The sequence below is a fragment of the Cyprinus carpio genome, chromosome A16 (genome assembly GCF_018340385.1).
Source record: "Cyprinus carpio isolate SPL01 chromosome A16, ASM1834038v1, whole genome shotgun sequence".
Lineage (NCBI taxonomy): Eukaryota > Metazoa > Chordata > Actinopteri > Cypriniformes > Cyprinidae > Cyprinus > Cyprinus carpio.
The window spans coordinates 3,221,331-3,245,554 of record NC_056587.1 but is presented as its reverse complement, the minus strand read 5'-3'; the positions used below and the strand labels follow the sequence as shown (position 1 = coordinate 3,245,554).

Below are 24,224 nucleotides of genomic sequence, written 5' to 3'. Positions count from 1 at the left end.
TTAAAATACCATAAGAAAATGTTTATTCAGTAGTGTTTTTCTTTTTATGAAATACAATACTGTTTCTGTTTGTGACATTACCACTCTCACATTTCTCCAGTTCCATCTTTTAACATCATTCCGATGCACAAATGTCCTTAAATCCCTGTAGAACTGTTTCAGAACAGTAGGCACTTCAAGGGTTTCTAAAACATGTGTGAATATACATTTTCAAAGATTTTTTTTTTTAAACTAACATATTATATATAATATGCAGTATATAAATAATTATATTCTATAAATTATTGTATATTAACATATACAGAGACGTCATTGACTCTAAATGGTCGGGTCTTTTAAAGAAACAATGGAAATGCACATGAAAAGAAGAGTAAAACTGAGCAGATGTGAATCACGTTATTGATCACCTTCACTGTTAACAACACTGTTTGAGTCTTTGGAAGGTCTGAGACATTCAGCAGAATATGCTTGAGTCAGAACAATGGGAGAAATCTTTGCAAAAGCTGCTTCCGCATGAGGGATAATATTATGAAATAAAGAAAAATGGTCTTCATTAGGGTTCCAGTCAACAGTGAACGTTGAAAATGTGCTGATTGAGAACAGTGTGGGCGTAAAATCAGTAATACTGATGACTTTTACTGGGTAAATGATGTTAACCTGTCATGGAAGATTCATTCTTTGACTCTTACACTTGTTCATAATGAAGACTGAATTTTTGTGAAAAAATCTTAAATTCTAATGAACATTTTTTTTCTTCCCTTCCAAGCATTGGGTAAGTGGGAATCAAATAGTTTCAACAAAGAAAATGTTCTTGAACTTGATCAGCTGTTTTGTGCAGTACAAACTTATATCATGGTTAAAAGTAATTTTAATAATTTAAGTAAATTACTACAGTGCTATGAATTGTGATGCTGCAGACTTTCAGCCAAGTACAGTCAAGAACAACTGATTTTTCTAAGAGACTGTAACCTGCATGAGTGTTTGACATGAAAAGAGAGAGAATAAAGGAGTACAAGTATAGCGCAATGTGTTCTTGGCTTCAGGCAAAGTAGAATTTGAACTTTCATGGACTTAACACTGAACCAACTACATTAGAAACATGATATAATAAAATACATTTAAACATTCTAATAAAAAAAAATTGTGATCTTTAAATGATTTGATATCAGCCAGATGGAAATCCAAACATTCATTTTAAATGAAGAACATAATGGCACAGTCCAAGGGAGAAAAACCCATTACAAAAATGATGAGATAAAATTAAGTTACTGATAAAGTCCACACTGAGATAAGTTACTGAAATGTAATCAGTGGGAAATTAAAGGTATCAGATGTAATCCAGGATTTACTGTATACCCCGGAATTGTCTTGTTCTTTAATAAAGCGTACCTCTACTGTTACAAACTAGTCAATGACTAAAACCTGTGAGCAATGATTTACCTTCATACACAGACAACAACTGTTTTCAAAAACCATAGAGAAACAATCTTTGACGTTTTTGATCCCCAAAAAAAAGAAAATACTGTACAAGCTTTCTGAAGCAAAATTACTTTTTGTTACATTTTTAAATAAGTAAAGGTCCCCCCATAAAAATGCGTCCCCCTTGATGTGCTACCGATCCACCTTTACTCTTGGAGAGGAGTTGGTTGTCATAACAATGTTACTGTTGGCAATGATTGGTCATTCAGGCATAGAACTCTTTACTCGGAGCCTTCTGATAGGCTGAGCTGGGAGGCTTGCGCTCTCCAAGGTCGTAGCTCCCCTCGTCCTTCTTTCTCATACGGTAAACCAGAAGGAGGATGAGGAAGATGGCAAACAGGAAGCCAATCACTCCGCCGGCTATAACAGCTGCACCAAGAAAAAGAAAAAATTTATATTGTTTAAAATAATATCTAAAACCATATTCAAGTACACATCATATTCAAATGCTTCAACAAAAACTCAAAGATGCACATTAAATGAATCAAAATATCAGTCAAATGTGACACACAGGCAACAATGGTTTGTCAGATTACAGAATTTATTAAAAATGGCTGAATGGTTTGGGATGATACTAGAATCATGGGTACTTTTGACTATCTCAGAGGTGAAAAATCAATTTGATCTATTATTATATCCTATATTATACTATTCTAATTGATTATTCTATTTGACATTAAAAATCCTATGATTATTTTACTGAAATTTTTCAATGTGTTTGACAAAAAAAAAAGAATATATATATATATATATATATATATATATATATATATATATATATAAATATATATATATAAATCATGGATAAACTTTGAACTTTCTTACACAACAAGACAACTAGCAGTACATAAAAAAAAAAATAAAAAGAAACCAATTATTTACCAAATTGGTCAATATTTATAAATTTTAATTATGTGAAATTTTTCAGTTAACTATATGTCTAGTCTTCAAACTGGCACTCTGCTGCTTTTGCAGAAATATGGACTCATCACTTCTCATTTCCATCATAACCAAAACTAAACTTATTTTGGAAAAACCCAATTATTCTGTAAAATGCATGGCATGATTTTATTATTATTTTTTTTTTTTAAATGGTAAAATTCTACACATAAATACTAAATATATATATATATATATATATATATATATATATATATATATATATATATATATATATATATATATATATATATATATAAAAATATTTAATATTAAAACTTAAATGTACAAAGTAGAATTTTCTTGATTTTTTAGATATTTTATAAGGTCTGGACCGAGGATGAGCCCGACTAAAAAGTTCCCCTAATTGAAGAATCACTCTTACATGTTGTTCATTTTGAACATACCTGCCAGCACTTCTGTCCTCTGGAAGAGATTTTCTGTGCGAACCTCATGAAGCGGGTCAGCATCTTGTACAGCACTCGGTGAGCTGGTGGCTTCAACTGTGACCTGGGGCTTTTCTGTCTGATAGTCAGAGATCTAAAAAACAGCGAGAGAGGCAGAGAGAGAAAGACAGCTTAACATCCAAACTGCTGACACAAAAAACAGTTCAGCTTGTAGATAGTGTCGGAAAAAGTGAAGAGATTCAATAACAAGATTGAAGGATCCAACATAACAGTGAAGACAGCAGGTCAGTGTAAGCGTCAAAAAGGGGCAATATCAAAATTATCACAAGTTGTCACAGTTTTGCAGCCTGTGCAGGTTCTCCGACCAGTGGGAGTCAGCAAAAGCTTTGATAGTGTCAGAATCTGTATGACTGAAATGGACGAGCAATCGCACCTCTGTTCCGAAGTCTGAATCAGTGAATGTGTCTCTGCTGATGGAGGACTCCAAGCTGGGGCTGCTGCTGTAGACAGGCTCCTGAGTAGACCCTGCTTTGAATTCTGTGTACCGCACAATTACCGTGGAAGTGTCTTCATCATCATCTGTGTCACTAGAACCTAAATAGATGCGTGAGAAATAAAAAAAAAAGATGAGAATCAAACAAGAGAAAGTTTTCCTTATATTTCCTTAAATTTGTTTCTTGTTTTTTTGTGGGGATTTTTAATTTACTCTTTCTGGGAGCTACACTTAAATGCCAGTAGGTGGCGACAAGTGATTCTCTTTATGAGTGAGTCACTGGAATTATTTACTTAGCTGACTAGAGCTATGTTCCACTTCGTCTTTTTATGCCGTTCTCTCGCTAAATTCCCTGCATCTCGTTGATTCAGATGTACGTCATTGATTACATTTCATGAGTGGCCTCTACTGGCGGAACCCTTGCAATGGGCTGAATTGGAGCGTCCTTAGTCCTTGATCATCTGGAATCCACTATGGAGTTGATTAATTATTTACATTTTTTCCTTCACAAATTTGTTTAATGCAGCATTCTGTATACGGATATGCTTGGGCTGTTTTAAATATTTAAAAAAGAATTCATATATCATAGAGTTGTTTGGGGTGGGAGTAAATAAAACGCAATCTGCAGTGACACCACAATCGAATTGCATTGTGGTATACTGAGTGGCCTGAAGTGTACAGTCCATGTGAAGTAGACTTGCTCCTTTTGTCAAAATCGTGGGGTTGATATAAATATCCATATAATGTCCATATAAACTTCCCTTGTCCACTTCATGAAGTGGAACGCACTTCAGAATGGCAGAAGTGTGAGTGTGGGTCTAAAAGTGAAGTGGAACATCATTCATGAACATCTCACTTAATGAGAGAGTCACTGAATAGTTCACTTAACTGTTTGATTCAGAATGGGAACTATTGTCTATTGCTCTGGGATGCACAATTGTTAATTCTGATGTGGCTTAATTTGAAACTAATTTCATTGGCATAGCAAAAAGTCACTAGCAATACTGTGCACAACCGTGCTTATTTTCGACAGCACTTTTACTTGTATGATGTTGCTTAAATAGTGCATAGGCCTATATCTTCTGTGGTATCTTTAGCTTTGTCTGAATGTTTTAAACACAAGGATAGTTTATGTTGATTCCCATTCACACAGAATGTGTTTTTGTGTTCCTCTGTGCTGATTTTACATGCACCAGATAAACATGTTTGACCCCTGTGGTCGCACTTTGCATATTTTGCAGCAATCACATAAAAAACGGTACTTTTAAAAAAAGCATCTCAAGATATTGCGTTTTTTTTTTTTTTTCACAACCCTGTATCTCTCTTTTTTTAATGCAAAAATGCATTCTGTTTGAACGGCCTCTAGCAACATGTCTAGTAAACCTGAAACCAGCCTGATCATACAGGGTTCTCTCGAGATCATTATGCAACTAGTCATTTGTAAGTCAATTTTGAAAATATGAGATTTTGCACATCTATGACGTTATGGCCTGATGGGACTTTAATGGCATGAGCTTTAGTTTAAATGTTCCAGACTTCTCTCTTTCTTGGAATTTCAGTTCTGTATAAATATAACCACACACAATGGGAATGCAAGATCAGCACAATTGTGCTTAAATTGTTTCCAAGAGAGACAGATGAAATATATAAAATGTATAAATATTTCAACCGTTCTCTCCATTTTGCACTGTAATTGTGCCAGGTACAAGGCACTGTGGTTCAGCAGTAAGAGGTAGAGAAATTACTTATTAATAATGCAAAGTTTCTGTATGGAGCAGACATCTGCTGAGTGACCATGGTGGTCTTGGCTGACCGCGTTTGACTGCAGGTGAAACATCTGTCTGCTCACAGGGTGGGCAGCATTGTCTAGCAACCACCTAGCAGCCCTTCTATTAACAACACAACCTTTAGACACAACAACACTGGCTCTGTGGGTTGTTTATAAATACTTAATTAATGATTTTCTAGTTCATAACTTAATAGGTGGTAAGGTGATGAGGTGCTCTACAAGAAGTCCATAACTTCTAGTCCATAACTCAATGCTACACTAATAAGATTACTGAGAAAATGCACCAAATTGCAGCTTTAGTAGCACGTAATAGCATCATTTGTCTTTAATAATTATAGAATAAACATTACTACTCTAACTAGACTAGACTTTAAAATTTTTTAACCACGTGTTACTCGCTGGCACAATAAAAGGGTGTTTTGAGTGGTTGCCAGGACATTTCTATGCGGTTGCTAAGGTTTTGATTGGATTGCCTACAAATAGCTACTCCCCGGACCAAGTCAAAATAGCCGTTCCATGGGTTTCAATAGCCGTGTTACAAATGGCACATTTAGTGTGTACTTGAGGACTTGTGTTGTTGGTTGCATGCTAGGGTCCAGTGAGTCATTTATTCATGATATCACATTTGTCATTTTAGGTTTCAGAAGGGTCCAAAGCAGACTACTACCCTACATTAGTGCCATCTTGTCTTCAAAGTATGGACTTTGAGGAGGACCACAAGGTCTTAGGCCTGCATGGCTCAGGGTTTTTGTATGTCTGATGATCTGGGCTACTTTGCCAATCAATTTGAGACTAAGTTGTTTGTAGAGACCATTTCCACCTCAGTGTTAGGGGTTTGCTGAATGATAATCATAATATCATAATCGTGGTCTCTTGAGATAGGAGATGCTTCAGAATAGTGATAGTAATAAAATGAGCCATTTTAGAATCATTGGGAGTGATACAAACAGTCCTTACCAGATCCTGAACCAGAAGTGAAGTCATCATCATCTAAAGGATAGTCACCAGACTGCTGGTCATCCAAATAGATGTCATCAGCTGAGACAAGGGACTGACCGGAGACCAGTACCTGCACAGGTAAACACAAGCAGAACATTCAAAGTCAAAACGTCCAATTTAATCACAAAAGTATCTGAAAATCTAATGAACTTGCTTGAAAGAAAAATGTTTAGTCATTCCTATACATATGAAATGATCTCAAAGAAATCTTCACAGTTACAAAAAAAGAAAAAAAAAGGTACACCACTTAAGCGCCATTAACATACCAAATAAAATCTTTTTTTTTTTCCATTTCTAAACAACACAGAAGAAAATCTTGGCTGATTTTGCTTTATGCTGAAGACATAAACAACAAAAACCCACTTCTGTTTCCCTGGAAACAACCTCAAAGGAAAGTAATGTTTGATTCTCTTCCTCAGGAGAAAACTCTCTGAAAGCTCTCTGACCCACTAAAACAGCACTAAAAACCAATCTAAAAGTCAGCATCTGTCATTTCTCTACACACTGTGGAGGTTACAAAAGGTTTATCACTCTGAAGTAATACTTTAAGGTTGAGGGGGTGCAATCGGACAGACAACGGTCTGGCAAACAAATGCAAAAGGCTATCATTGTTGTCAAAAGAGAAGGGCAGATGGACCACTATTTCCAAAACCTATGACCCTTTATTTTTCACCGTGTTGGTATCACATCCTCCAGTGACCTTGTCATCTCCCACAGACATCACCATTCATGCTCGCTCGGGCTCAGCATTCTCTGATCTTTTCCATCCATATTAAACCTTCAGCAAATCACAATGCGCCACCACCAGACCAGTCACAATAATAGCGAGCCACGCTTTGTGCACCTATGAGAGATTGTATTTCTTATATTGTAGAGGGCAAACAATGAATTGAAGCACTGATATTGTCTGTATGTGTGTGTATTTGATTAAAGTCTACAAGAGCGCCAATGGATCCGACAAAGAGATTGGATAATACTCCAAGCACCTTTGTGTGTAATCCGAATCCTCCCATTCACCCGGATGATAAATAATGGCACTCGGGTGATAAGGTTCAATTTTCTAGCTGTTACTCATGCAGGATAAAAACCCAGAAAGAACGAAGAGGTTGGATTCAAAGCCTTACAATAACAGGAGGCTGGAGAGGGTGCTGTTTTCAGAGGCACTGAGGGGGAGATTAAACGGGACTTGAAAGCCAATGGAAGACTAAATAAAGCCATAGAAGAGCCAGAGCCTGTGATCAGCCTGTGATCAGCCGTGGGTGCCGTTTAGGACATCTCAAACATACATCAGCCTCTGTTTGACTCTTCACATTTTTCATAGTCTCCTGACAAAGCATAGGCTTTCATTAGGCATCATCACTCACCGTGACAGAGAACACACAGGAAGACGGGATACAAAAACCCTGTTTAACCTCGACAGCTTACAATAACTGAACTTGAGTGACGTAAGGGCTGTGTGTGAAAGCTAAGGCAGCTGTCCAGACAGCCAATGACTAAACAGCCAGTGTTTTTTTATGGAGGTTTCTAAGCAAATTGGTTTCGGACAGAATTCAAAAGTAACATAAAGTCATCTCAGTGATCTAGAACAAATTCATGTGAGCTTTAGACATATCTGCAAATATTTAACGATTACAATGCTTTTGTCCAGTTAAAAAAAAAAAGAAAGAAAGAAAGAAAAAACAAATTTTAGACAGGTTGCACTAACAGTGGATTTTAATGTGCCTTGATGTCTTCCTACTCAATAAAAAGTGTAGGACAGGCCGTAAGGAGCTATTTCTACCTGATCCAGATAATTCACTCAAAATGAAAACTCTCTCATCATTTACTCACCCTCATGTTGTTCAAAACCTGTATGACTTTCTTTCTTCTTTGGAACACAAAAGAAACATTTTAAAGAACGCAGAGAACCAAGCAACATTGGACCCCATTGACTTTTATTGAATGGACAAGAAAAGATGTAATTTCTCAAAATATCTTCCTTTAAGTTCCACAGAAGAAAGAAAGTCAGTTTTGAGATGAGTGAGTAAAAGATGACCGAATTTGGATTTTTTTGGTGAACTATCCCTTTAGGAGCTATTTTTACCTGATCTGACCTTTAAAAACTACTTCTGTTGATGTACATTAATGTTGTCAGTTGAATCAATTATATGAATCATATTCCAGTTCATTCAGATGTTACCACATTAAGCACATTTTCAGGTTCATATGGAATGTGAACCAGTGAAGTTTCAACTTTAAGTTGGCATTAAATGGAATGTTTCTTATTGGTTGACCTATATGTTTATAGAACCGAGTCCCCACCAAACACTCACTTTTTATTGGATTCTATTGTTCCATGAAGAACATTTAATATACATGGAACCTTTCCATTGCAAGTTCTTCATAATGGAAAAAGGTTCTTTAGATTATTAAAATGTTCTTCACACCAATAAAAAAGGGCACCTGTGTGAAAAACTTTAGAATTACTTTTGGAGCCTTTATTTTTAAAAATCTGTTTCAATTGAATGTACACAACAAAATGGAACGTTGTTACTTCCGTTATATTAGGACTTTAACTATAAGCAATAACACTAGTCATGCCTATTTTAGCTAATAACACACAAATATCTAAATACAAAGGTCACTTTATTTTAAGGTACAATTCTCGCTATTAAAAAACCATTAGTTAACCAATTAATAGTTGTAGTTTAGGTAGTTGTTAAGTTTAGGTCTTGGGTAGGATTAGGGATGTAGCATATGGTCATGCAGAATATATGCTTAATAAGTAATAATAAACAGCCAATATGTTAATAATAGGCATATGTAGTAAATAGTGAGAATTGGTCCCTACACTAAAGTGTTAGCAATACAATACATGTATAGATGGAACAAAGGTATAATCGCCAGAGCAACATTTGACTCATAACAATAGCACATTTATATTTTTTAAAGGTCAATCTCAACCACAAGTATCAAATCCTAAAATAGTTCCGGCAAATATTTTTTCTCGTTTTTCTATCATATGAAAGTGAGAGTCTCTGTTCCTTAATCTGTCTTCCAGCGAGAATGATTCTGATCCCTGCGATTTTCACACCCTTGTGTTTCATGAAAACTGGTTTAAAGTGATTTAGGAAGGTCTCTAGAAATTCCTGGCGTTTAATAGCATGGGAATGCTCGGAAGAGCTTCAGTCAAAATTGCTAACGGGATGAAGGGACTAAAAAGTCACGAACTGAAAGAAACTACTGCAGGTGGAGCAGGCAGATCTCAGATTTCAGGCTGAAGTCACTGTATTTTCTTTACTTTGAGGACGACGGCCATGAAAGAATGAGAGAGAGGTAAGTGAGGAAAAGCGAAGGAGTGAGCGAGCGAGGTAAGAGTGTGTTGGATAATATCTCTCATTCCAAAACAAACTCCTGTCAGCCATATGAAGGCGAGAGCCGCATTCCTGAGCCCCGGACTGCAACACAAGTGCTGTATTGTGCGAGGGTCTGAGTCCCTCTCTTTCAGCCCGTGCCAATGATACAGCTGGACAGGAAACTCTGAAACTCGCAACCAACTCACTCTCCTCACTCAAACAGCCTTGCCAAGCAGCCAAGCACACCTTGTCTCCCTCTCTCAGCACACCGTAACCAACTCGTATGTTACACACAGTGTACTGCCAGCTGTACGCAACTGCCAAGTCGCAGAGTTGAAAGCAGAGAGAAAGTACTGACACATATGCTGGATTTGGCAAGCAGAGGTCTAAAGTACATAAAAGGAAAACAATTACTGCTGACTGAAATTGAGGTGAATAATTCAAAGATAGATTTTAATATGATTTCATTTGCCCTTCAGATGGAGAATGACAGTGATAGAAGCTAAATGCTAGTGGCAGTCCTCCAGGTGGCTCTGTCTGTTTCCACACCCTGTGAAAACTGGATCAATTAAGTCTAGTCAGGCTTTCTCACACTCTTACCTCAAGAGACACGGTGCAAAATACACAAATATGGTAAACTGAGCTAGTGATTGTAAATGCAGCTATTTTCTCTCAAGTCAACAACCTCTTGTAGAATGGGTGGTATATCCATGGACAGACTCTTTCTGTTTGTCTAAATTGCTAATATTACTCTTAATAGTAAAACTGTAAATCTGCGGTGAAGTAAAAAAAAACGGTATAAGTGGCTGTATATGTAACTGAGTGTATGTATAATAATAACAAATTATCTTTGCACTTTAAATACATGTAAAGACCCCGTTATACCTCAAGCAAAAAGAAGGAGGAACTGGTGTGACATAATTTAGAACGAAATTTGAAACATCTTGCCAAAGCGAACTTTCCAGGAAAAGTTTGCTGGAGAGCTGCTTTATAGAAACTGAAGTTGTAATTCTAATTGAAAGCAACACAGACATCATTTTTTCATGCTTAATACTGTAAAGCTGCTTTTAAAGCAATCTTTTGTATACAGTGCTACAGTATATAATTAAACATGACGTGACTTTACTTGACTGGAATGCCGAATTCCAGAGCTGATATCAAACATATACATATCCTATATGGCTATAAGCAGATGCTTTCTTAACCTCTGTTTTCTCTGTCAAAATGTGTGTGTGTGTGTTTATTTGTGTTAACTTTTTTTATTCCTAAGAACACAAAAAAACTTTGCAGTGAGTATTAGAGCTGTAGTCAAGTCCAGCTTTGTCGAGACAAGTCCAAGACCAGGACTAGTCGAGACCGAGTCAAGACAGATGCAAGTCCAAAGAGGTTTGAATCCAAGTCAAGTCCAAGTCCAAACGTTTCAAGTCCAAGTCAAGACTGAGTTTAAATGAGAGAAAAAAAAGGATCCTCTTCAAAGCCACATACTTAACTATTGATAATGTATGTGATGCGAGAGACAGCATATCTCCTATTTTAAGAAAATCATTTTACATTATTATTTGTAATGATCAAAAAGCATGTGCAAAGTAAAAACTGTACAAAGTAAAAACAGGGGTCTCCAAACTAGATCCTGGAGGGCCAATGCCCTGCAGAGTTTAGCTCCAACTGGCCTTTAGCTGGTTCAAGTGTGTTTAATTAGGGTTGGAGCTAAACTCTAAAGGACACCGGCCCTCTAGGACCGAGTTTGGAGCTGTAGGATCAAATTATTTTTTATGTACTTTATTTACATTTTATTTACTTTATAATGCTGCTGTTTGCTGACATCATGTCTGTGGTCAAAAATGAAAATGATTGATGATTTCGCACAGCCCACACAAGCAAAGGGATAGATGGGATACATTTGGCGCTATTGGGCATGCGCACATAAATACAGCATAATTTTTGTCACACTGTACAACATTATTAGTATTTCATTATTGTAAAGGGTAAGTTTAAGGCTGGGGTAGGTGTAGACATTAATAAAACACAATCTAACAGGTAGACAATTAAATTAGAAACATCTAAACTTTTCAGCACCGCTGGTCATGTGACAAGAAACAATGAATCAGCTTCATCCTTTCTCATAAGAAAAAAAAATAAGCTAAGCCAAGATGGAGAAACAGCTGATCATAGCTGTACAAGGATAGCCATTTTTTAAATGAATTTAGTAGCAGAGCTACTGCAAGGGATTTTTAGTGCTGGAAATCCATTTATTCTTTGCTGAAACTTCTGCGTCTTCATGGAGAGCAGGTCATGGTTGCTTAGCAATGGCAGACGCCATGGGAGTACAAGCATAGAGCGCAGGCTACAGAGTGTTTTGAAAAAAGACGAAAGCGGCGCGCCTAGCGTTTTCCACACGTTTTCAGTCGCGACATGCAAATGTGGTTTTGTTTTGAAGGGGAAAAAGCATATTGCTGGACTCGTTCAAGACCGATCAGAACATTTGGCGAGTCCAATGACCAAGTCTGAGACAAGTCCGAGACGACAGAAAAACGTCTCGAGACCGGACTAGAGTACTACAGCCCTAGTGAGTATATCAGGGTCTTGAGTCTACACATCTTTATATATATATATATATATATATGAGTGTGTATCTGCGTGTGTATATTTTTTATATTAAACATTATTTTATTATTTACCTTGAATATTAACTCACCCTGTACTATAATGTCCAGAATTTTTTGCTTCCTGCCATCTTCTCCCATGACTGTTCTCAGTTCACCTTATTAGCCTCCATAATCTGTTCAGTCTCATTCCAGTACACATTCTTACCCATTTATCTAGATGTTTTGCAATTCTGAGTGTTATCTTTACCTTCGGCCTGCCTGTGTATCACGTTACCTGCTTTCCTCATTCACCCCTGCTGTCTCTTGATTTCTACACTAAATAAACTCAACTAATGGTTGTACTTCGGAGTCTGACCAGGGTTTACACAGTTGGTTACACTACATATTTTTTTTTTACAAGAAATAATCAGAAAAGTTTATGCCATAGTGCTTAATAATGTTTTCTTTTTAAGAACTTCATTAAGTGAGGCATTTGTCTTCGCTATGATTTCTGTAGTTTTATCTCTCTGACATTTATAAAAATGTCAAAATTCTTTTTAATCCAGAAATAAACATGTATGAACTGGATTTTTAAAATATTTTTGAATAAACTGACAGATTCATAATTAAAAAAAAATAAAAATAAAATAAAATAAAAACAGCATCATGTCATTAACCACAGCACTCCATTGAGAAATTCAAACATACGATTCACCAACAAAAATGCAGCACCAGTACTTTACTGATACATATTCCAACGTTGCACTCAAAACTGAAGGATTAAGGCAGACTAAACGATTGGACTACATTTTTGCAAGTCCTACCAAGTCTGTCATTTTCACATAAAGATCGAGTTATGATATTTTGATAAAAAAAAAAAAAAAAAAATTAGGCCAAAAAAAAAAATTCTATCACCCATTTAAGTTACTAGGACAGTGACACAACAACACAACAGATTTTCAATGTATGTTCAAAAGGACCATTTGCTTACAATACGTTAATCAAGCATTCATGTCTGCATTTGTGTTCTTGCATGTTTCTGGTCTATGAGATGCTTAGAAGTTAGCTAACTATTTACCACACAAGTCAATAATCTTTGACATTTAATTGATACTTTAATCCAAAGTACATTTGTTACAAGGCCAGTCCTCAGGAAGTCACCAGGTTAGTCAACAAATGTGTTTGTTTAAAAGCAGGGTATATCATTGTGGTGGTCCTATTTATCATAAGAATAAATGGAATCAGTGAGTCAGGAATTCACATATACTGTCTAACATAAAAGAGCACCGGCTATAGAGTCTAACAGGCTTATGAGCAAAGAAGATACAGCAAAGAAGAGAAAAAACTACCAGTTTAGAGACTGAATTGAAGACACTGAATACACAAAACAAAGCATGTTTTTTTTTTAGCTGCTGGGTGAATCTGAAGCTCACACTGCCAGACTAATATGATTATTACACTCCGAACGGCCCCTTTACACATTCCAGACTGCATTCGGTTCCCTTAATGTAATCTCAATATGAAGCAGACTGCTGTGTTTCCTTTGAAATTCCTCTCCATGCCCCTGAGGCCTGGCTGTGTAATTTCACATAGTCTGCTGCTCCGCTCCAGCTGCAGGAAAACATGGTGTGCTTTCCTAGTTAGGACTGACACCTATTGCACAATGATGCCATAAAGCCACCATCTTTCCTGGTGGAAAACACAGACAGAGCCAACATCTGCTCTGGTTCTCTCTGATCAGAGGTACAGAGAGAATTACCTGTGGACACAAAGCTAAATACAGTGTAGTCTCAGTTGTCTGCTTCACTTTAATGAACAGACATATAGTACAGTACTTCAAGATTTACCCATGAGGTTGCATTTAACCTGTATGTTGCATATTGCAGTCTGTAATAGCTACTTAGCTGAAAATATACTTAAAGGGGACATCGGATGCAAAATTCACTTTTACATGGTGTCTTAGCAGTGTGTGAACACAACAACCCTACAATGATAAAAATCCATTCATTACTTTTTCTTTAATCCCCAAAAAACCTAAACAGTCTCAATAATCAAGCCGTTTTGATTTTCTGAGCAATATGACATCATATTGCACAAGCCCCGCCCACGACCACTGACGTACTGTCCCGTATTAGCATATCTCCGCCCTCAGCCAGTTATATGCTATCCAGTTTTCTTCTCGCTCGAGCAGCTTATGTTGCAGTCATTTCATGAAGACCCTAAAGAATCATACCAACACATGGAAAGCATTCGATGTCCCCTTTAAAGATTTTACCCACTGCGATTAACCCTGGGTTAAAAACGTTTTCATACCAACACATGCCACTTTTACCCTTGGGTTAAGCCTATTGCACTCCGGAACGGCCCCTTTTTTTTCTTGTCACATTCCAGGACTGCATTCGAGTTCCCCTGAAGGTAATTCGAATATGAAGCAGAATGCTGGTTTCCTTTTGAAATCCTCTCCCATGCACCCTGAGGCCCTGGCTGGTAAATATCATTTAGTCTGCTGCTCCGATCCCAGCTGCAAGGGAAAAACATGGTGTGCTTTCTAGTTAGGATTGACACACTATGAACATATGATGCCATTAAAGCACCCATCCTTTCCTGGTGGAAAACACAGACAGAGCCAACAATCCTGCTCTGGTTCTTCTCTGATCAGAGGTACAGACGAATTACCTTGTGGTACACACAGCCTTAAAGGACAGTGTGACGTTTTCAGTGTCGCTTCAATTTAATGACAACAGACATCTAGTACAGTACTCAAGATTTACCAATGAGGCGGTGCCTTTAACATGTATGTTGTATATTGCAGCTGTAATAGCTATCTTAGCTGAAAATCTACTTAAAGGGGACATCGGATGCAAAAACTTCACTTTTATATGGCGTCTTCGCAGCTGTGTGAACACAAACAACCCTACAATGATAGAAAACCATTCATTACTTTTTCTCTAGATCCCCAAAAAACCTAACACAGTCTCAATAATCAAGCCGTTTTGATTTGCTGAGCAATATGACATCATATTGCATCAAGCCCCCGCCCACGACCACTGACGTACATGTCTCGTATTAGCAATCTCAGAACCCCTCAGCCAGTTATTGCTATCCAGTTTTCTTCTCGCTCGACTTTGTGCGCAGCTTATGTTTGCAGTCATTTCATGAAGACCCTAAAGAATCATACCAACACATGGAAAGCATTCGATGTCCCCTTTAAAGATTTTACCCACTGCGATTAACCCTGGGTTAAAAACGTTTTTTACCCCCAGGCCACTTTTAACCTTGGGTTAAGCAATATTTCACACTTTTAATTCTGAATGGGGCTTAGCACTGGTTTTTGCTCTGGGTAATGAAGCCCCACAGATCACCTGTAGTCTTTTTAAATGCGCAGTTTTGCAGAGTTTTCCGATGTTTCGATGTGTTCTCAATGGAGGGACAGAAAGCTCTCGGACTAAATCTAAAATATCTTAAAATATTCTTATACTGTGTTCCGAAGATGAACGGAGGTCTCACGGGTTTGGAACGGACATGAGGGTGAGTCATTAATGACATAATTTTCATTTTTGGGTGAACTATCCCTTTAACCTCATAAACAAGCAAAGAAGAATGCTAATGCCGTTTTTAGAAATGTGTAAAGTCTTTAGTTAAAGTATTAGAATATGTATACATGGTTTTTATACGCTTAAAAGTGGTGGTAATGTTATTCATCTAACTGCCAGATTTTTCTTTCAGCGTATTCCATTTTTCAAGCCATTTCTTCATTAAATGTCACATTCAAACTGCAAGATGATACTAAAGCACAAGACATTCAATAGAAACATCTGAGGCATTCACTTTTGTATTGAGTTTAGAAATGAATACGAATCAATTTTACAGAAGAAGAAAAAATATGACAGAAGAGAAGAAGAAAAAACAAGAGCAAACAGAAGGAGGATGTTTTGTTATGTTTGTTGGCTAAGATGATTGTTTGAAAGCTACAGATGTTTTTCTGTCTGGTTTGTTTGTGTGTGCGTCAGAAAAAACTTTTAACAACACGCATATAAAAGACACCAAATTAAAGGAGAAAAACACCTTGAAAGTGAGATAGGGATGTTTTTATGTACTTGTTTTAATGTGTCTCTGTGGCAAATAAATGATAACTGACTGAAAGGCTAATGAAAAGTGAAAAGACAAAGAAAAGTCATGTTATTATTTTTTTAGATTTTTTTATTCAATTTTAATTAATGAAAACTGAGGAAAGGAAGACTTGTAAAAAAAAAGTACACCTTGTGAAAAGAAGTACACTTTAACATACTTTTAAAAAAGAATCCTCAATAATATACTTTGAAAGAATATACTTAAAGGGATAGTTCACCCAAAAATGGAGATTACCCCATGATTTACTCACCCTCAAGCCGTCCTAAGTGTGTATAACTTTCTTCTTTCAGACAAAAAGAATCTGAGTTATATTAAAAATGTCCTTGCTCTCTCAAGATTTATAATGGCAGTGAATGGGTGTTATTTTTCAATAGTCCAAAAGAAGTTCAATAAAGCGGATCCATCCACCATAAAAAGTCTCCCACATGGCTCCAGGGGGTTAATAAAGGCCTCTTGAAGTGAATTGGTTTGTTTTTTTTTATAAGGAAATTTTGAATTTATTAAAATTTGTGTTTTTTATTATATATTCATGAGAAAGTGGCGTTCCAGCGGATGACGGAAGACGTAGACGTAGTGTAAGCTCCGGTTAAAAAATTAAGATAAAACGATAATTATTAAAAAAAAAAAAAAAAAAAGTATTTTAAAGTAAAATTCTTAATTTGACATTATTACAAAGTGCACTTTTCAAAAGTATTCTTAAAGTGACCCTTTATTTCATTGATATTATATTATCTGAAAATTCCTTTTCACATTGAACATCATGCCTTTTTTGCTATTTGCATGTATGCAGAGGTCTTCAGTTCTTTTTAATTTGTTCTTTTTGAATTATGATAATGTGTTTTATGGTGTGTTTTATTTGTTGTTCACCTTGTGGTTCGCTGTCTAATTTTGATGTCTGATCTTGGGTGTTTTTTGGTGAGCGTGCATGTGTCAGGCCTCCAGAGCTCCGGTAATGATCAGGTGTACTGGACAGTGTGAGAACACAGCTGTGGCCGTGACATTAACCCCAACCGGCTGAGCCTTCAACGCACAGATGATATAACGCCTGGCCAGCTGCAGAGATTCAAACTTACAGACTAAAAACACTCACACTTCACTGCACATACACAATAACATTCACCAGATTGCCATAGCTGTCCAGAATAAGCTGGATGGAAAGGGGAACCAGGATGAATACCATCCATTCAGACCGCAGGCATGTCTGGTATTCCTAAAATGCCTTCACAAATACAGGTGCTGTCGGGAGTGGATGGGGGTAAAGGAGAGAAGCAAACAGAACGAGAGAAATGAAGGGATGGAGAGAAGGTTTGCAGGAGAAAGATAGATGGAACGAGGAAGAAAGCAAAGGATGGAAAGGGAAAAATAGAGGGTACACAAAACAGGATGGAAAAATTTAAAATAAGGTCTTGTTTTTATTTTTTTAAAAATGGTCAGGGAATGGAGGTTCTTAACCTCTGAAACCTCCTGATCAAACTAAATGATATACGGGTAGTTTTATTTTCAAATATTTTAAAAACTTTTTTATTTTTATTTTATTTTTTTAATAATGAGAATTAAATAAGTATCAGAATTAATTAACAAACACAAACTGACTGAATGGGTCTAATTAGATGACACTTACTTTTTTGTCTTAGAATTACAATTGGTTAATGGGTTGAACGGTTGAGCTTGATGGATGAAGTCAACACTACAACTGTTGAATTTTTTTCAATGCAATGGTGGAAAATTATGCATAAAACAATGTTGTATGCAAAATGTGGGAGATTGCTGATTGCTAAAATGATTTTTGAAGAATCGTGTGACACTGAAGACTGAAGTAATGACTGCTTTGCCCTCACAGGAATAAATTACATTTTTAAGTATATTAAACAGAAAACAGTTATTTTAAATTGTAATAATATTTCACAATATCACTGTTTTTAAGAAATGCATTAAAACTTTCCCAAATCTTACCAACCCCAAACTTTTAACTGGTGCAGTGTGTCTAGTAGTTATCACAATAATAATCCTTGAATGTGTGCCTCTAATGCTTTAAAAATGTAATGGAAGCTCAAACTTTACTCTGTTAATGGAAAGTGGCATGAGCTCGACATGGCATGAGTTTTACACACCTAGAATTGTGTCTAGACTGCTGGTTTTTTACAATTAAAAAGGAGGGTAAAAAGACTTGTTAGACAGCATGTGGAGGTCTTCTGCCTCTGGAGGAACATGTGGAAAATACACACATTCTGTCTAGAAGATATACGTATGAATATGAAGAATGTGGAAAATCAGGGTCTCGTGTACCACATTAAAGACATTAACTTCATGGTTGTAAAAACTTATGAAAGATCTTCATTGTACTTCTCATTTAGATTTCTAAGAATTCTCATTTTAGTGGATTTCATGACCTGCAATGTCCTAGCCAAGTGACATTAACTTCTGCAGCCGTTCCAAAGCTTAGCATGTAAATTTACTTTACTTCAATGAACATTTGCTATTTTAAGACATTTAGCCCAGTCAAGGCATCTGCAGACTGTGAATTCCAAAGTCACTGGATTTCCAGAGTTCTACTTTAATTGAACAGTAAACTCCATTAAATGACTTCTGTTAGAAACAATTGCTGGTTCTTTGGGTGATTTGGGGAAGTGCTGAGCATGAACTGGACTTGAAAATAACCACTAAAAAACCCACCTCAAAATATTTACAAAACATCAAGCTAATATCACAACAGTCTATTCAACTGATGAGCATCTTTTGAGGAATGGAGGATGGAGAGACTGATGGACGTAAAATTTAAAATCAGTCAGCACTATGTCACTTAAACTCTGATCAGCCACATGAAAGCCTCACTATCTGGGGTATCTTTGAAGGTTGCTTGGGGTTATCCAGTTGCATCCACACTGAACCGAGTATGGTCCTGTGGTATTCAGACTTACTCTGTGGTTGTACATTTTTTTCAAGCAAATTCTGTGTGATCAGATTCTCTTGTGGATTTGACAGAAAATGTCTCCAGATTATGCTCAAAAAGAAAGCCTAAAAACCTCAATGAAGCCAAAACCGATCTATTTGCTTTCATAAGGCAGGTTAAATCTTATTGTGATTAACCTTGTTTTTTATCTTTAATCAAAGGTAAAAAGTACTTTGGTGCATCCCTTGGTCGCGCCGTACATTTTTGAAAATACTTTAATAACCCAAAGGTAGTTTGCTGTTTAAGCTAGTGCGAATGCTACATTCTGATATGGAATTTCATCTTAAAAAAAATCAAAAACCTGAAACTTGAGCCTTTCTATTGAACTTTGCCATTTAGCGTGGACACAACAAAAAAGTGAAAGCGGGTGCCATGCACGCAACTTTTTTTTTTTACCAAATTTTTTTTTTCTCAGTGATGCTCATTAAGGATGTTGCTGGCAATCTAAGAGAGGCAGATTTTTTTTTGTGCTGAGAGATTTCCAAATATAGCTTAAAATGGAATCTCGAGTAACTGATCCTTTCAGCTGTTATACATTGATTGCTTTTTTGCTTTCAAGTCACAGATCCTGATCAGTAAGCTTAAAAACACACACATTCACACAAAGGACACAAAAATAATTTGAAAGTTATAGAAAGTTCCTACTTACTGTAAAGAAAATGTACTGCTGCTATTTTTAAATAATTTTAAGGGTAGCGTAAATATTCTCATGGTAAATAAGTTGAATCCAAAATTCCTATAAAATTAAAGCCCTATAGAATTTGTGTGGCAAATTTGAAGTTGAAAATAAAAAAAACTGAGGTTCCTATACAGAATTTTGTTTTAGGTTACTAAGTCACAGAAGTGCCATGGTTGAACAAGCTCCACTAAATTTTTTGATGAATTTTTTTTGCTGATCCTGGCTCTCAGTAGAAATCTACTGGTTCTATGGGTATATGAATCTTGAGGACTCAGACCCTCCAAATATAATTTTTTTTTTCTAAAGTTTTGATTCTAAAAACAGTAATAAAATATGATACCTCCCTACTAGGAGGAGCACGCTAAAATCCACTTTAAAGTCTGATTTCATGGTAAAGCAGTTCCGATTTCAAAATGGTTTTTGGGATGAATTTGGAAATATAATTTCAAATGATACAACATCATGCTGATTCCTAAAACATGTGGTACGGTGAAAAAGACAGCAAAGAAGATTTTTTTTGTGACAATAAGAACTCCTGTTAAACTATAAGTTTTGATGCACTCTTGTCATGCGTTAATCTGGTACTGTTCCTCCATAATTTTTAACAACAAGCAATTGATGAAAAATATCTATTAAGGATAGACCTCTATCCAACAGTAATAGTTATGTCATGATTCATATGGATTTAATTTGGATTAATGTAATATATTGACATAAACCTACCTCAGTTATCTAGGTTTCAATAATGTCTCTTAATTTATCAAGATACTCCAATCCCCAAAATCATAATAGTAGATGAATTAATATTCAGTAAATATATTCATTTATCAAAAAAATCTAATAACCTACAATTAATAATGTCATATGACACATATATATATTATATATATGCGCTAATTGCAATTATAAGATTTTGATTACAATCCAAATTAGAATATTTTTATAGCTGCAAAATTTAGCACAACAATTGCCATTACACAGTGAGGGATGAATGAGGCAATAGCTAAATGACCAATAACCCCAGCTGTTCTCACACTTCATCTGTACGGCTTTCCCGCTAGTGGTCCGTGACACAAGCTACTCCCACGGAGAGAGCACAGGAACATCTGCATCTGTGCATAAAACATCTGGCATGGATGTTTCTGCATTCTGGACAAAAGAAGCACATCCATCTATGGGATTTACACAGGGCTGGGGACTCTCATGTCAATGCATTCCTCCAAAGTACTGCAGACAGTGGCCTAATCTGTCTGCAGGCTCTGCTATGTCAACTCACTGGCATGCCATGGAGAGAAACACCTATGGAACCATTAATCACTTCAGGACAATATCCTCCCTGTTTTTATCAGATGAGCTCTGACAAACTGACATGTCCGGACCGACTGGCATATGTTCCATCCCCTTATTGTTGTTGGTACAAGCGTAATTCTTAAAACCGTATGGCCTTAAAGAACAAATACTTTATAAATTGCAAACTAACACCACCACACACGCACTGACTGACCACGCTCCAGATTTAGAACTGCGAGTGGAACCCACATAAATCTGTGGACAGACATAGACATCAAATTTACCCAGTGTTACATTTCTCTAACACATTTCTGTACACAGCAAATACAGATGTGTTTCCGAAAGCACACCCACAACAGATGAGAATACCACACTTCTCTGGCAGCCACGCTGCTCTTTTCAGATGCTAAATTGGTCTTCAGTATGGATAAACAGCACTTGGGACTGTTGGCACATTTCCTATAATGCTCTTTTGGCTTGTACATTAATATATCATGACATTGTGACAGAATAATGTTCCAAAAAGTGCAATTATCAATTACAGCTTTTGTACTGGTAACCTCATTGCAGATATTCATGTATTCATATACGCTATAATTAAAGTTAAAAGTGAAGTAAACTGACTATAATTAAAATTAGCCTAAATCAAAGAGGCCAGAATGCTGGTGTAAACTCTAAACTGGCCTCTTTAGGTTAATTAAGGGTTCTTTAGTAGTTTGCATTGTGGGGTTTTAGTGCTACGTGTTATTCACACTTTCACACCACTCAGTCCATCTCTGCACAAAGTTCCCCCTCTCTCTCTCTCTTTCTCTCTGTTTTTCTCATGTTTTTCTCTATGTATTCCTTTCACTGTAATGTAAGCCTGTTGCAGGATTCACCACTAAAAATGTTTAAACAAGACTGGACAGACAGACCAACCAACAATCAGACAGACAGATAGTTAGCTAACTAGATAAACAGTCAGACCGACAGAGCGAGAGAGCGAGAGAGAGAGTTTTTCTCTCAATCCAATGCAAAACTCACAGCCGTCTGCTTCTCCTACCCCACAAAAACTTTCTCCTAATAAGACATACAGTTTTCTATTTTATTTTATGGGATTTGAGGTTCTGATAAGTTTTCTTTGGATTCATTTGTTTTTATTGTTTTTACGGTTTACACAATGTTTGACAACATCCCTGTTTCGCGACTTCCTCTGCCCAGGATTGTATACGCTGTCAGCACACAAATATTGTTCAGATACTGGCTTTACTAGTGCACACAGGTGTTCTGAGTGGGAGTCTGTTTACAGTCATGAATGAGGCATCAGCACAGTCATACATCTGTCATACATCATGTTACGATGACATTATTTTGTGGAACAGCATAACAAGAAAGGTCACTCACATAATCTGTCATCAACACTTAGTCACTTAATATTACACCAGTGCTGTTTGCACTAGAGGTGGCTGATTTTTATAATATAGTAATTGGTGCAATTTGTGACTTTGAGGGCTTGATGCTTCCCATTATGAGAATGCGCACTGTTAAGGAATCGAAAACTGAAATACATTCAAAATTGAATGAAAAGAAATGAAACATTAAATGAAACCCAGCGAGGAGCCACTTATTATAGTTTTCATATTAATTTCATGACCTCTAAGAATCAGAAAATAAAATTTACATATTTTTATTTTATCTTTTCATTGAAATGATATTGTATTAAAGCATTGATATTCCTATAGCACTCTAGATAGAGTACAGAAAGATGTCACCTTTAGAAACAGATCGGCTGACACTTAAATATGGTTGTGCATATTTATGATAGCACTGATAAAACTGTAGATGGTGTAACTTGTTTGAACTCACAGTCAAAGCAAAAAGTTTGTAAAACCGTCACCAAGGCTTAAAAATTAGAGAGAAGGACCTTTTTTCAGGATGTACTGAAAACATGAGGGCAGTTGCTTCACTTGCACAACAAATCAATAAACAAGGTGCCAGCACAAAGCTTTTAACATCCTCTAAATGTCTTCCTGTTAAATTACACTGTGGTGGCTTGATGTTATTGCTTCTTTGTGATGGGCTTCATCACAGTTGAAAGCTAAAGGTGATTAACATACAAATCTGCGTCTTGAAGCAACCTGCAAACTGCTTGACAGCACTTTGAAAGCAGTGTTGCTATTGGCAATCAATGTACCGCGTTGCTTTGCAGTCTAATTCGCACACAGAACAGTGAGTCCTGCGGATAAGAACAAAAAACTCCCATAGTTCTCCTCAACGAGCTCTGAAACGGTTTACTCACGTCTTAATCTGAATTTGATTTGCGACAGCACAGTGGTTTTCTATTTCAGAAGTGGAAAAAGTCAACTCATCTGAATTTTTACAGCATAAAAAACTGGCTGAGAAACCTTCAAGTTCTCTCAGGAGGAGAGCAGGCTTCCTAAAGGTTGACTAAAATTTGTCTTAGGAGGAAGGTCCAGTGACCTCTGAGAAGTAATTTGTAACTTTCTCAGGGATCTCTTAAAAAAAAAAATTCTTCCAGAAGTTTGGGCATGCCTTTAAAATGATGAGCATCTAATATCATTCATATCACTGTATGAAATGATCATGATGGGACCAAGCTGTCAAACTTTCTGAACCAAAATGTTTACTTTAAGAGTGATTAAAATAAGGACAATATGCATAACACAACATATATGTCCATCATAACAACACTATGCGGTGTTTTTCATGTAAGAATGCAGACAATCAGCAAAAGTAGATTTGCGCAAATATCAACCCCGCTCAAACTCACCTTGTCGCTGGACAGGCAGACAGCTGCTGAAAGTGTCAGGAATATCCACATGTTCCTCATTATTCCTCTTAAGAAGTCTTTCGCAAAGAACTCGTAGGATGGCACTCGTCTGCGCTCCTCAAACCAACTGCTCTCTTCGTTCTTTTACTAAAACACATACGCAAGGTCCTCCTGAAGAAATATTTGGCGTTTTGCTCCACCTGATCAAACTTCTCTTTAGTCTTTCCAAAAGGGAACAACTGCTGAGAGTCTTGATGCGATGTTAAAGTCTGGGGTCCATGTGAGGCAGCGCGGCTCTGCTCGGACAGAGGATGAGAGAGAGAGAGAGAGAGAGAGAGAGAGAGAGAGAGAGAGAGAGAGAGAGAGAGAGAGAGAGAG

The 24,224-nt window shown here is 36.7% G+C and overlaps 1 protein-coding gene across 1 annotated transcript; it reads right to left on the bottom strand.

Annotated features, from left to right (window-relative positions):
• On the bottom strand, positions 1–24,173 carry LOC109104631 (syndecan-2-A-like). The gene is made up of 5 exons (XM_019117906.2): positions 23,847–24,173; positions 6,065–6,176; positions 3,259–3,419; positions 2,826–2,958; positions 1–1,848 (listed from the first exon to the last, which is right to left on the bottom strand). The coding sequence occupies exons 1-5, from the start codon at positions 23,904–23,906 to the stop codon at positions 1,685–1,687; spliced, it is 630 nt and encodes a 209-aa protein (XP_018973451.1). The 5' UTR covers positions 23,907–24,173; the 3' UTR covers positions 1–1,684.
• Between the last annotated feature and the right edge of the window lie 51 nt (positions 24,174–24,224).